The 14,825-nt window shown below is 38.9% G+C and overlaps 1 protein-coding gene across 1 annotated transcript in view; it reads left to right on the top strand.

Moving 5' to 3' along the window:
* The first annotated feature begins 2,214 nt into the window (after positions 1-2,214).
* The window catches only part of LOC122541036 (protein unc-13 homolog B-like), a 146,486-nt gene continuing 133,875 nt past the window's right edge, over positions 2,215-14,825 (top strand). The window contains exon 1 of the mRNA XM_043677515.1: positions 2,215-2,431. Within this exon, the coding sequence (XP_043533450.1) occupies positions 2,410-2,431 (22 nt within the window). The 5' untranslated portion in view covers positions 2,215-2,409. The remainder of the gene's footprint in view (positions 2,432-14,825) is intronic.

The following is a 14,825-nucleotide window of genomic DNA, read 5'->3' as shown; positions in this document are numbered from 1 at the left end:
GATCCGGGCCAAACACACACACGCCCGAATCAGTGTCAAGTGACTCTGCAGAGTAGCAACATGTGATTTTCGCAACTGAACGCACGGTCCTCTGAATCTTCAGAATGTCCATGGCTTTACATGTAAATACAAATCCCCCTTATACTGCATTCCTGAAATCCCTCTAAATAACACATTTGGTAGACACGATGCACTCATTGGCTGCACAATTGCAACACATGGTTAGGCAGCAGAGAATATATTTTGCATCATCCTTTTTTTTGGTGACTGCATTTATTAGGTTCGGAGTCCGGGAGATTGAATTTGTTCTGCATTCACGTGAGTCAAAGTTATAAGTTAATAACGTGGATTGCCACGTTAAAAATCAAGGAGAGAACCAAAATAGATATTCACCTGCAAGAGTTCCCAGGAAATCCATTCATTAAATGTTTGCCTAACCTCAGGAATTGTCTAAATGATCGTAAAACCGAAAAATTTAATCACTTTCCTTAATAAATAACCTTTCAAAACATGCCAGTCTCTGATTGCATGACAGACACTCACAAAGGAAATTTAGAATCTTCCAGATATTTCCGAATCAACCTGCTCAGAGATGCTATTCCACACCTCTGGATCAGATGGAACTGGAACACATCTTGTTGTGGATGGGCACTACCACTGTACCACAGTCATACAGTACAAAAGAGGCTCTTCAGCCATCAGGTCTGTATTGCCAAAGCTACATTAAATGCACACTTGCTCCACTTTCCAGCACTAGTCCCAAAGGCTTGAATGTTATGACATTTGAAGTACCTCATCCGTGCATTTTTTAAAGTCCCTAATATTTCTAATCAGTCTGCTCCAGACACATTACAAAACATGCCTGGACCAGATGGAAATTGAACAAAAATTATGGACCAGACTAAACCCCCTTAAAAGATATGAAGACAGTATAGACGCTAACTTTTTCTTATTTTAAAGTGTAAGGCATTGTATTCTGGATGCAGTTCAGTTGGTCAAACTACCAGGCTTGAAACAAAACCGAAGGGTCTGTTTCCACACTGTAAGTAATCTAATCTAATCTAACTTTTTCTTATTTTAAAGTGTAAGGCATTGTATTCTGGATGCAGTTCAGTTGGTCAAACTACCAGGCTTGAAACAAAACATACTTTATTCATATAATCTAACTAAAATGCAGATAAAAGAATTGGCTTAAGTGCAACTTTATCAAAATGCTTAACAACATAAAATATATAAACTACTAATCAACTGTTCCAGTACAGTAATATCCTATAAATACACCGTTGACAAAGGCATATTCAGTAATTTAGATTGTCCCAGATGCAAGCCTAACAGCAGGAAAAGAACCCCAGCTTTTAGCTGTAACAAAGAGAGGAATAAGAGCTTCCACACTAGCTTCAAGACACCATTAACTGCTGAAAGCTAAGACTAAAACCCGGGTTCTATGGGAGCTTGACCTCACTCAGTCAGGCTGCATGTATTGTTGCAATTTTAAACAAAATCCTCCAAGGACTCGCAAGCTGTTTATTGGCTTTGGAGCAGATTGCTTGGTGACTCGGTCTCAATCTTTCTTCACAAAAAAAAGCAGGACAAAATGCACCTCTTAAAGCCATAGTATGGTCACATTTCAGGGTCTCCTGGTCCAGACATAAGGACATTATCACCACCACATGAGGCCTAAATTTGGAGCCTTTCATACAACTCCTTTATATTAACCACGTGAAGAACACAGCTACAAATCAAACAAAGTAGAAAGAGTGAAAATAAAGCAAAGAACTGCAATTGCTTGAAATGTGAAACAAAAACAGAAATTGAAGGTGAAACTCAGCCTCTAGCAACATCTGTGGAGACATAAACAGAATTAACGTATCATGGTCACGGTAGTCGAAACAACTTTTGCTTCCTCTCTCTTCACAGAAGTTGCTAGACCTGCTGAGTTTCTCCAGAAATTTCTGTTACTGTTAAAACAGATTATTACATCTAAAAGGATTCTGAAAGAAATATTTCGCCTTTAATATTGACTGCATCTATTGAGAAATCTATAATTGGGCAATGTGAGCTGTAGAAATACTTTTCCTGGTTTGCAGGGGTCCGAGAAGGAGAGGTTTTCCTATTCTGTGCCCTGCGCTGCACTCACACTGAGCTGAGAGCTTTTCTGGGACTCAGGTTCCTGACAGACACCACAGGGCTGGGGCAGACTGAGCTCCCGCCCTCCGAAGGGTCTGATTGGTCCTGGCTACAATTGGTCCGCCCTCCTCTTGCCAAGGCTGTATCCTATTGGTCTCTTCGTCTGTCTATCATCCAGCAGATCCCACCCTCTCCCCACGCACTTTTCCTTTGAAGAAACCTGCGCCCAGTGGCGCCTCTAACTCCAGCAAGAAACACAGGCGCAATTTACCCGCAACTAGAATGACACTCCTGTGTGTTAAAGGTAAATGAGCTTCAATTTAACCGTTGATTCATGTCCTCCTGAAGTGAGGTTTAATTTTATTTTGGAGGGACATGTGTTTTCAATCCATGTCAATCCATTTATTTATTTTATCAGTTAAATAAAAGGAAGCAGAGAGAGGTAAAGAACCGAGGCAAGCTGTTGATTGGGGTACCTTAGCGAGGTTTCTCTGTGGGAGTTGTTGAAACTTGTTGCATGAGAATTTTAAAAAATAATAAGCAGCAGCCCGAAGTGGGTTTTTGTCTTAATGTGAGAAATCATTTTTTATTTCGAAGTCATGAGCTGGGTTTTGCATGTTCAGCTGTGCTCTTGTGCCTGGCGCTGTCTGTGTTTCAGTCACTTTGTTTACCTCCTCCCGCAGACTGGCCTGGGACTGGGTGTGTTTTTCTTCAATTATTTAAAGGTTACTTTGGGATTTCGGGCGTGGAACGAGTATTCCACCCTAACTGATTGTTCGCTGTATCTCTGTGTGTTCAGAATGGTTCAGTGACAGTAGTGTGCTTAACCTGATGTCCCATCCCTCAGATGAAATAAGGAATTTTAGTTGCTCGCAAGATGAAGCCCAGCTTCTGCTGAAGACTGTGAGCATTCATCTCCACTTGGGTATTAGGCTGACGCTATTGCAAAGGATTGGTGGCAGTCACTCTGCCCAAGACATTCCAAATGGTTTAGTCACATCAAAGTTGGTGTATTACTTGGAATTTTGATCATTATAATATGTTGGCAGGGCTGGTATCTGTCATTGTTCTACATGTAAGTTTCCTTCTATTGACTGGCTGTCTGCCAGCCCTTCTATTCCACTTTTCCATGTACATTGATTAAGCATTCCCTCAAATGAAGTGAGGCAATTTGCCTCCACTATGGTGATGAGTTCCACATATTTACCATTACTTGGGCCAAGAAGTTCCTCTTTGGGTTTATTGGTGACTAACTTATTTATGGCCCCTAGTTTAGTTTTGGCATCTGCCCACAAAGTGATAACATCATCTTTATGTCTATCCCATCCAATTCCTTTATAATTTTAATTGCCTCTATGAGACATCAGAACGCTGCATTATACTCAAAGTATGTCTAGTACAAGATTAGCAGGAGTCCCCTGCTCTTCAATTCAGCCTCCCTAGAACTGAACACCTATGTTTTGTTTGCTTCATTTTATGACCTTGCTGACATGCATTGCAACTTTTTCAAGACTGCTGGATGTGTGTGGCTTAATCAGTTTGCTACCCTACTCAATTTAGGCACATCTTACAAGCACTATGTGATAAAAGTTTTCTTCATACTTTTCATTCTATGCAATAAAATTCTATTGCCAATTCCACACTACTCTATAAATTTGTATCTTGTACTTGTTGCGGTCGTCTTCAATATTAACTGTGTCTTTACCTCAGTACTATTCGCAAGTGCTGACATTTCACATATGATTCCCAAGATTAAATCCTTTATGTAACAGTGGTGACCTCAGCACCAATTCATGTGGAGCTCCAGTTCCTATGTTTGTTGGTCAAAGTGACTATCCTTAACCCCTATTGTGGCGTTATTGTAGATTTCAATAAGTTTTCTTTCAAATCAACCTGTTCAGACCAGTCATGATACAACTCCATAGTCATTACATCCAGAAGTGGAACTTGAATCTGGAACTTCTGCCCTAGAGCTAGAGATAAAATTGTTCTGCCATAAGGCCCTTTTCAAAATTATTGACGTGTATTATGCTATTAGTATATTATGAAGTGAACAAAGGGATAGATACTGTGCATTGGCAATAAGTAACAGGTCTAAATAATGATCAGGAATCTGTGCAGGCTTGGTGGGCTGAAGGGCCCTGTTTCTGAGCTATATTGTATTATTACATGGAGATGGTTAGCCCTAACTGGGGGTTCAATTGCACCCCTCTAAAAATGAACAGACTGAAACTGTAGAAATTGGGTGAGGAGACTCTTGTTTTATAACGTCCAGGCCTAGCTTTGTTTTCTGGGATATAACATGGTAGGAAACATTGGTTGATGCAAGGTGAAGGTGAAAAACAGAAGATCGGGAATGGTACTATCCATCATCCCTTCAGTTAGACAGCCCAGCATGATGGGCTAAATGGCTTCCTTCTTTGCTGTAACCATACTGCGATCCAAAAATTACTTCAGTCAGAAACTAAAATGCCAGTGGCTTGGTAGAGAATGACAGAAGCAAATTAAATTGGTGAGGTTTGATTATCTTTTGATATCCTTAGAGTTACAACTATTTTATCAGTAGAAGAATGAAGTGGATTTATTGACATGGATTCGGTTCCTTCAAAGAGGAAACAATTTATGGCCTTAATTTTGCCACTTCATATAAGAAATATTTTGCAAGTTGGATGCTATCAGTTGATGTATTGATGAAGTTTTGGATCATCTGTTGTGATTGTAAGATGAGATTTACAAAAAGGATGTTCTGCTTAATGGTCACAATTTGTTAGATTTTGGAAAATGTATGTTCATTCCATAAATTAATATGTCAAGAGCATTAAAAATTGTAGGAAATATAGCTAAAACTCAATTTGGGGATTTCTATATTAGTACTTTTGTTTAGCTGACTCAATTGTGCTCAGGTGTCTAATATAGAGAGGCTACTGACTGTAATTAGTGTTTGATTTTCAGAGGGAGAACTTATTGGATCAAATGATTCCTGCCTTTTATTGAAAAAAATGTCCTAATAAATTAAGTTCCTTCACGGAGCAAGTGAAACATACTAAAGCATTCATGACTCTCTAACAGGTTTTGAAATAGTCCTGAATGTAATGAGGATGAACCATCATTCCTAGGTCTGGCTTATTACAACAGAGACAAAATTGTAACCACAATAAGAGATTAACAGAACTCAGGAATGTCCAAAGAGACATTAATAGATGCCTTGAGTGTAGCACAAAGTATCATTACAATGAGATGAACTAGCTGGCACATAGAGACAGAACTGCCATATTATGAAGAGAATTCCATGAAGGAGGATGAAAATAATGATACATCTGAGCAAGTTGTACCGGTCACAAGGAATCTTAGTTCTGTGAAGAGTATGTTGGTTCTGGACTCTTTTTATGCAGTAATAGACAGTGCTTGCACTTTATGGGACAAATTAGTTAAAATGCTCAAATACAAACGATGAATTGTGGATGCTGGAAATCTGCAAGAAAACAATGTATAAGAGAAACTCAGCCAGTCTGGCAGTATCTGAAGTGAGAAAAAATAGATGATGCCAGACCGGCTGAGTTTCTCTATCACTTTCTGTTTTAGTTAAAATGCTTCTTTGATTCACTAAGCATTGAGGATAGATACAAGGTTACGGAATATAAATGTACCACTTGAAGCTCAGTGGTGGTACCACTTTGAGATCACCAAAGAGGTGTGTAATTCCATGTTAAGCAGCTTGAGAAAGCCATGTCATAAACACTGATGTGGGCTCCAGTGAGCTATTTATGCTGTTGAATGAACCTTCGGAAAAGGTACAAGTGAAACAATATGGAACGTGTTAAGTCATCTTTTGGAGAAGCAGTTGATTTGCAGTTTGTAGTCAAGATATTAGTGTTCACCCCTTAAAGCTGATGTTTCTAATCACTCTTCTTAGAAAGTATAAGAGGAGGTAATAAGAGTCAAGATGGTTTAAAAAATTGCAAATTGTCTTAAGGCTACATGGGCATTTTGCTTGCCCTACTATGAGTTAATTTCAGACTCATCATGGTCATGAATTCCACTGCAAATTCTTTCTGAATTGCATTTTTTTTCAAAGGAATCATGCAGTGAAATAATGCATAATATTTTAGTTAATTAACCACATTAAAATTTGACAACCGTTGTCCATAGGCATAGTATGCAAAAAAAACTTCAACTAACGATTCATTAGTTTATGAGCACAATTCCAAATAGTTTTCTGTTTGTATAGAACAGTCAGAGATGCTGCAAGCTTACTGCAATTATAATTTGCATTTTTTTTCTGCATATGTAAATGTTTTGCATGCAAGGAGGCAGGCTTTCATCAGGGTCAAGGTCTCAAAAAATTCGGAGAACACATTGAACCCTCTGAGACTGATTTCAATTCAACAGATTAAATACGAAGAAAGAGAATCAAAGAAAATGGAAAGCTCTTAGTAAGCTAATAGGTGAAGTGAGTAAGATCAAACTTATTCATCATAGAAATTGAGCTATTAAAGATCATTCTTTGTGAATAATTGGATCTTAGACTCTGTGCAACTGATAAGTAAACAAACACCTTATAATCCAAGTTGTTACAATTTGTGATATATGTCCTGAGGAGCAGAATATGGTGAATAAAAGATGAAATGTGGTAATGTGAATGATCATGAAGTGTCCTATAGAGCTTTCATATCTGCAGGTCAGTCGCCCAGAGAGCATGCTTGGGTATGCATTATAGCAGGGATCAAATGAAAGGATGAGCGCAACAATTGTGGGACATGCAACAGTGACAAGTTTCAATACTAATTGAATGTTCAGGACTAAGAATTGAATGGAAGACAGGAGAGCTTGAAAAGTGTGAGGAATGATTGGGAGTATGTAATTAACTCCTGCATCAGATGTTAATCAGACATCTGAGAAATAGCTCCCACTGGTTCAACAAGGGATAGTCACAGCAGTAATCTGGGCAAACCTGAAAATGAAAGTGGAGGTCAAAGCGTCTGAGTAAATTTGAGGTTAAAGTAAAGATCAAAGCAAGGTCTCATAATAGATTTAGAAATTAGTATTGCCATGAATGAGGTATTTTATTAGCTCTCAATGAATGGGAATAAATACTGAGAAAGTCATAACTTAGATTATTCGATAGAATTTGCAATTTAATTTGAGGTTCCAGATAAAGGTTAATTAGCATTATCATATTGTTAGATTGATACTGAAATGTCTTTGCAGATTTGACTTACTGGGTGATAGTGAGACTTGTTGGGCATTTGAAAGAGTGACTAAGTAATTCTTCTGCAGCTGGAAAAATGATATTAAAAATCCTTTTTGTTCTTTTGGTTACATGCTCATGTGAATGTATGTTATGCTAAAACTATTTTCTAGCGATGGGAGGGTAATAATATTTCAGCGAGTATTGGTTCTGGAGCTGTGCACAAAGGCAGCAGGTGCAATGGTAGACGGTGAAAAGTAAACAAACACGTCTATGGCCTGCGTTTTCTTCCAGACTTTGGTATTTTATACTGAGGTCTACTTTGCTAAACATACATTGTTCAATTAAAAGCAGATCCCACACCCTTTCATTAGTAACATTAGAGGAAAACCAAAGGCATCTTTAATGCAGACTTCGCGAGTGGGGGATGGTACTGCGGAATTTGGAAAATGTATTATAAGGGTAGAATTTACAATGGGAATCAAACTTCTGGGGCTTTCAAATATATTGGTTTAGATATTAAGCAAAGCAGGGCTGTAATAACCTTAAATTAGCCATGCTGTTTTGAGAATGTTCCCATCACAGTTTTACTGGGTCAACGTCAAAAGGTGAAATTAAATTGAAAGGAAAGACAGAGCAATTATGAAGTTTGATTGGTCAGTTTGAACTGATTGTGTACTTTAGACCAGATTAAATGCTAGTTTTGGTAAGTTAGAGTTGAATGACGGTAAAGTTTAAGAATACATATCAAGGGCGAATACAACATGAAAATGAGTAAATGTGGAGAAATATGTACTCGCGTTCTCATCCATAGGTGTTCCATAGAAGATGAAGCTAGTCATTTGCAAGTGTCACACACTCTAATATTCCTGATGTGTAGTCTCAGGCAAATGGTTTCATAACTCATCTGCTGGCTTAAAATAGGAAAATGTTTCCTTTTAACAAACCCTTCTTATTTGCCTTCCAAATGTACTTTACTGCCAAAACACTGGCGGTCTCCTTATGTCAAAAAGTGTTCACTGTGATATGATGAATATATTTTCTATGAAATGTTGTGAGTGAGAAACAGACACCAATTGACCATGCTGGCTTGAAACAAATGCTGGGGAATAAGGATGTATTTTAATTAAATGGGTGGCTGTAAGTCATCAACTGGCCTGTTGGGTTGTAAGAAGGAAACGGCTTTGCAAAAAAATCATTACCAGTCATAATTTTTCAGGCACCTCGTAGTGTCACCTGTTGTAGCAGAGTCATACAGCATGGAAACAAAGACCTACTGATCCATGCTAACCTGTCACAAAGCTAGTCCCTTCTTTTCAAAAGCTGTACCTCAGCTCAAGAAGATTCTGTCCTTGATTTTTTTCAGAGGGGCAATAAACCGGGCTGGGCTCCAATCAGTCTGGTTTGGTACAGAGATGAAAAGGATTTTGAGAGACCTTTTGTTTATATGTAAACAGATGAGACTTCAGGCCTAAGTGGTCATGTTTTAGAAGTGACCTGTACAATGAAAGGGGAGTGGTCAGCTCTTTAGCTGAGCTGAGCAGTTTAGTTCAGTCTTGAACTGGGAAGTTCAACAGTGAGCTGTGTGGGAACTCTCTCTCTTTTCTGCCCTTCAACTTCAACCTGTAAGCATGTGTTCCATTCATACTGGTTTTTAAAGGGAGTTTGCTTATTGGGACTGTTGTGTATATTTGGAACAGTCTAATTAAGTCTAGTTTGGATAGACTGAGTTCTGTAGGAGTTCTTTATTTCTGTTCTTTGTGTTTCATTGTGTAATTTTTTGAATAATTTTTTGTCTGTTTTAAAATCTGGTAGTCAACCCAGCTTAGGGTGGCACAATAGCTCAGCAGTTAGCACTGCTGCCTCACAGCGCCAGGGACCTGGGTTTGATTCCAGCCTCAGGTGACTATGTGTGTGTGGAGTTTGCACATTCTCCCCGTGTCTGCGTGGGTTTCCTCCAGGTCCTCCGGTTCCCTCCCACAATTCAAAGATGTGCAAGTTAGGTGAATTGGTCGTGAGTTAGGTGCATTAGTCAGGGGTAAAATATGGGGAGTGGGTCTGACTGGGTTGCTCTTCTGAGGGTTGGTGTGGTCGGGTTGGGCCGAAGGGCCTGTTTCCATACTGTAGGGAATCTAATCTAAAACATTAAAGGCCTGATTTACTAAAAAGAGCGGCACGGTGGCTCAGTGGTTAGCACTGCTGCCTCACAGTGCCAGGGACTCGGGTTCGATTCCAGCCTCGGGTGACTGTGTATGTGGAGCTTGCACATTCTCCCTGTGTCTGCGTGGGTTTCCTCCAGGTGCTCCAAAGACGTACTGGTCAGATGAATTGGCCATGATAAATTGCCCATAGTGTCAGGTGCATTTGTCAGAGTAAATTTAGGATATGGGAATGGGTCTAAGTGGGTTACTCTTTGGAGGGTTGGTGTGGACTTGCTGGGCCACACTGTAGGGAATCTAATCTAATTTAACTTACTCCGGGTGAGGTTCACTCTACGCTTACCAAAACAAATCATAAAGTTATGGTCTGCGGCTGCCTGTTTAAGAATGTTTTGAGTGGTCTGGCCTAGTCCATAAAAGACCAAACATCCCAATCTGACCTTGTCCTATTAGTCAGCATTTGGCTTATACCCCCCTAAACCCTTCCTAATCATGGACCTATCCAGGTACCTTTTAAATGTTGTAATTGTACCTACCTCCGCCACTTACTCTGGCAGCTCATTCGATACATGCACCACCCTCTGTGTGAAAAGGTTGCTTCTTGTGTCCCTTTTAAAATTTTCCATCTCATCTTAAACCTATGCCCTCTAGTTTTGGACTCCCCTACCCTGGGGAGAAGATCTTGGTACTCACCCTATCCAAGCCCCTCATAATTTTATAAACCTCTATTATGTCACACCTCCGCCTCCGACACTCCGGGGAAATAGCTGCAGTCTATTGAGCTTCTTCCAATTACTCAAACCGTGTAGTTCTGGTAACATCCTTGTAAATATTTTCTGCACCGTCTCAAGTTTCACGACATCCTTCCAAAAGAAGGGCGACCAGAATTGTACACGATATTCTAAAAATGGCCTCGCCAATGTCGTGTCCAGCTGCAACATGACGTCCCAACTGCTATACTCATGCACTGACCAATAAGGCAAGTGGACCAAATGCCGCCTTCACCACTCTGTCAAATCTGAGATTCCACTTTCAAGGAATGTGCACCTGCATCTCTAGGTCTCCTTGTTGGGCAACACTCCCCAGGGCCTGGCCATTAAGTGCATAAACCCTGCCCTTGTTTGCCTTACCAAAACACAACACCTCACATTTATCTAAATTAAGTTTCATCTGCCATTTCTCAACCTGTTGGTCCATCTGACTTCTTGTACTCTGTGATAATGTTGTTCACTGTCCACTACACCATCTATTTTGGTGTCATCTGCCAATGTACTAACCATGTCTCCTGTATCCTCATCCAAATAATTCTGTAACTTGTTCTGAAATTTAGTTTGTGAATGTATAACTCTGATTTTTAACGAAGCATATCTATTATATAAGTTTTACATTAATGGTCTTTGGTAGTAAGAACTTGAATATTTCTGTAGAAAAGGACACAGGGCTCTGTTGCATGCAGACAGGAAGAACTTATACATGCACTGTACCTACTTCACTTCCACAAATAGGTGACAGTCATCTGCTGGTTTATTTCTTGGGCAGTGCCTTGATCAATCAGAATATTTTGCCTAGTTTAAATTGTAAACAAATTTTGGCATTTAACTGTCAGAAGTCATTAACTAGTGTATTCTCCATTGCAACATCTCTACCAATCAGAGTCCACTTATCAACCAATCAGCATCCACCTCTCACACAGTATAAATGTTCGTTTTCTCTTTAAATTGACATTCTTATGAATTGCCCTGGTGAGTTGTAAGACAAAAACAAACTTCTGCAACAAATATTTTTTCAGTACTTGTATCTTAATTGTATTCAGATGGCAAGCATCAACTGCATATTCATTTGCTTCATTATAAAAAGGAATAGCTAATCTTTGATCTGCTGAAGGAAAGTGAGGTGTCAGTAAAGAATGAAAACTGATGTATGACATATTTTCAGACAGCCCCATCACCAGCATGGTGTTCTCTACTTTGAGTAGTTTGCTGCCACAATCTTCCTTTCCCTATACTGAACCTGTGGTCTGTGTTAATTGGTAAATCTCAACAGAAATGTATTTCAGGTGGCATCATAATGTAGTTTATTGCATAATTGCAGTTGAGACAGTAACCTCCCTTGTCAGGTTTAATTACTAAGGGTTTGCTTTGCTGTACAGTAGAACCTAACTGTCTCCATCTACAGATGGTGTGTACATCATCAGACTGGGTGGAGGTCAATGTGACATTAATTACTTCAGAACTATTACATTAGATAACATTGTATGGTTCATGCCATTGCAATCATTGCTTTTTTTAGAACAATACACATCGTGCAGGTAGTCACTTGTTCTACTATAGATATCATCTAATTGACTTGTTATGACACATTTGTGGAGCAGGTGGGACTTAAACCAGGACCTCCATAGCTCAGAACATTACTGCACATGCTCCTGTCACGTATCCCAGTATATTATTGGTTGATTGGATGTTCTGCGAGATGTGAACCAAAAATTGTGTGGTTTAAATGCGACTGGTTTAAAAACAAGTTATTGCTTTTCAGTGACTTCCTATACCATTTGAATTGGTACGTTTTATACTGTGGCCTGCTGAGCAGTGACAATAATAAGACAATGTGCAGCAACGTGCTTCACTTCAATGTTAATGCCATTAACTTCTGTTGTTTTTGTGAAAATAACGCAGGGTTGTTCAGCTGTGGGGAATGTACAAAGGCTTTGGCCCTAAAGCTACTTTACTCATGGTGTTTGTCTACAGTTCTTGTTCGGGTCATTTTGCTTTTTTTTAAAAAAATAGATGAATGTGTGAATGTTTTGTACATTAGGACTTACCATGTCATTTCAGGGTCACCCATATCTTACAGAATGGGTTTAATCTTAACTAAGGGTTGTCAAGGAACTTCTGTGCTGGTAGAGTTAAAAGAAAATTTGTGATTAAGGAAGTGGCCTGTATTATTTATACAGAAAGTTTTTTTTGGTTTGTTCTACTCTAAAACATTTTTGACATGAAGTAACACATTTTCATGAAGTAACACATATTCGTGTGGTTCATGTAGTACTGTAAATACTTGCATTGAGCTTTTACATAGCAACCCAGAGCCAGAGTAGGCCATTTGCCCCCTCAAGCTTGCTTTTCCACTTGAATGTTTATGGCTGGTCCTCAGTCTAATGCCATTTTCCTGCTTTCTTGCCATATCCTTTGATGTCTATTAAACCTTAAAATAATGTCTTCCTTGAATATATTCAGTGCTTTGGCTTCAGTAGCATTCTGGGGTAGAACATTCCACAGGTTCACTACCCTTTGAGTGAAGAAATTGTTGTAAGTAGTTATGTAGTGTTGTGCACAGGGGATTTTAAATAGTTCTTTGATTAAATCTGAGGGTTAACTGTCCATTTAATAGCTTGGAGCGTGGCACTGATATTTTTCATTACTTCAGGTGGGTTGCATGTTTTGCAAGTTAATGCAGGAAGTTTTTGCCTTGTGACATGCAAGTCACAGATCACGTGGTAACTCTGTGGATTCTTTAAAAGATAAGTTTATTCCCTGGAAGTGTCACTGGTGATTCATTACACATACTTTTTCAATGCCAATTAGGAAATAGCAAATTGCCATCCTGAACCACCGCAGGTGTACATTCCTCTGTCAGTGATATATTGTAAGCCATTTCAGAGAGCAGTTATTTAAGAATCTGCCATATTACTGTTGGTTGGAAATCATATATATATAGATCAGACCCAAAGGTCTGGATTGGAAATGGACTTTGTGGCCTGAGGGATATTACTGAAACACGGTGCTTTTTTACAGCAGTCTTGTATTTTCATGATCATTAATGATACTAGCAGTTTATTCCTGAATAAACTGTTGATTTAAACTATTCATTTAAATCCCCAAAATCCCCCCCCCTCAACTATCATAATGGGATTGGAAGTTTTGCTTCCAGAACTTTCCGACAGGTTGCTGGCTTGCTGGTCCGGTAGCATTCCTGGGATGCCAGCATGCTAATCTAGTCCTATTTGACAGCACTTGGCCCATATCCCTTTAAACTCTTCCTATTCATATACCCATCCAAATGTCTTTTAAATGTTGTAATTGTACCAGCCTCCACCACTTCCTCTGGCAACTCATTCCATACATGCATCACCCTCTGCGTGAAAAGGTTGTCCTTTTTAAATTTTTCCACTCTCACCCGAAATCGATGTCCTCTAGTTCTGGTCTCCCCCACCCCAGTGAAAAGATCTTGTGCATTTATCCTATCCATGCCCCTCATGATTTTATAAACCTCTATAAGGTCACCCCTCAGCCTCTGACACTTCAGGGACTGTTGGCATGCTCCCTAGCAACATCCTTGTAAATCCTTTCTGAACCCTTTCAAATTTCACAACATCCTTCTGATAGGAGGGAGACCAGAATGGCATGCAATATTCCAAAAGTGGCCTAATCGATGTTCTGAACATGATCTCCCAATCCCTATACTCAGTGCACTGACCAATAAAGGAAAACATACCAAATGCCTTCACTATATTTGTTCCTTTTTTTTTTAACTGGTTTTCCATCTGGGTACTGTGCAGAGTGAGCCAGGAGAAGGCCCACGAAGAGGAAATAAATAAAACAAAAATGTCTGCTAAGAATATGACCAGCAAATTCTGATGAATCTGTAAGTGCAACCAAATATGTATGCAATGAGAACTGTGATTATGTATGGAATGAGGAATAGCTGAAGTACTGCTAACTCTAAATGTCCTTTTTCATGAGAAGATTAAACAAAATCAATTAAACAATATATAGTGTAAACCATGCATGAGTTTAATGATAGCCTGAGGGCAGTTGATGGTATTTTGAACTTGTTTTTTTTCTATTAAGTTTAAGTTTTGAAAGTAAAAGTTCAAAGAAATTTTGTAAATTTAGTTTACTTCTAACTCACCGCGAGAATGGAGTCAAATTTTAAAATGAGTTATTTCCCTTTTATCTGGACTCAGATTTTAGAATATTTATAGCTGCAAAATTGAAGAGTTCTTGAATACCATTCATGTTGTTACCAGGAAATACCTATTCTGGTATCTACAGTTTGATGTAGCATTTGATAAAGTTATTTCCTATTGAGTGCCTATGAGCTTCCAGCTGATCTTTATCAGTGCCCAGAATATTATCTGATTACTGTATTAAGTTTAAGGAAATATACAATGCTAAAATAAAATTCTGTGTATTATTTAATGTATTATTTTCAAGAGTGTGATTAGGTGTACAACTCAAGACAGTTATCCCTTCTCCAGTAGTCCTAACACGTTTCCAAAGTTGTTGTGCTAAATGAAAGCAAGCTGAATGGAAACCATTATCTATTAAGAAAGTGTAGTAAGGGTGGTTTAT

Source organism: Chiloscyllium plagiosum, chromosome 36 (genome assembly GCF_004010195.1).
Source record: "Chiloscyllium plagiosum isolate BGI_BamShark_2017 chromosome 36, ASM401019v2, whole genome shotgun sequence".
Classification (NCBI taxonomy): Eukaryota; Metazoa; Chordata; class Chondrichthyes; order Orectolobiformes; family Hemiscylliidae; genus Chiloscyllium; species Chiloscyllium plagiosum.
Note: the sequence above shows the minus strand (reverse complement) of the source record. Positions and strands in the feature narration are given on the sequence as shown.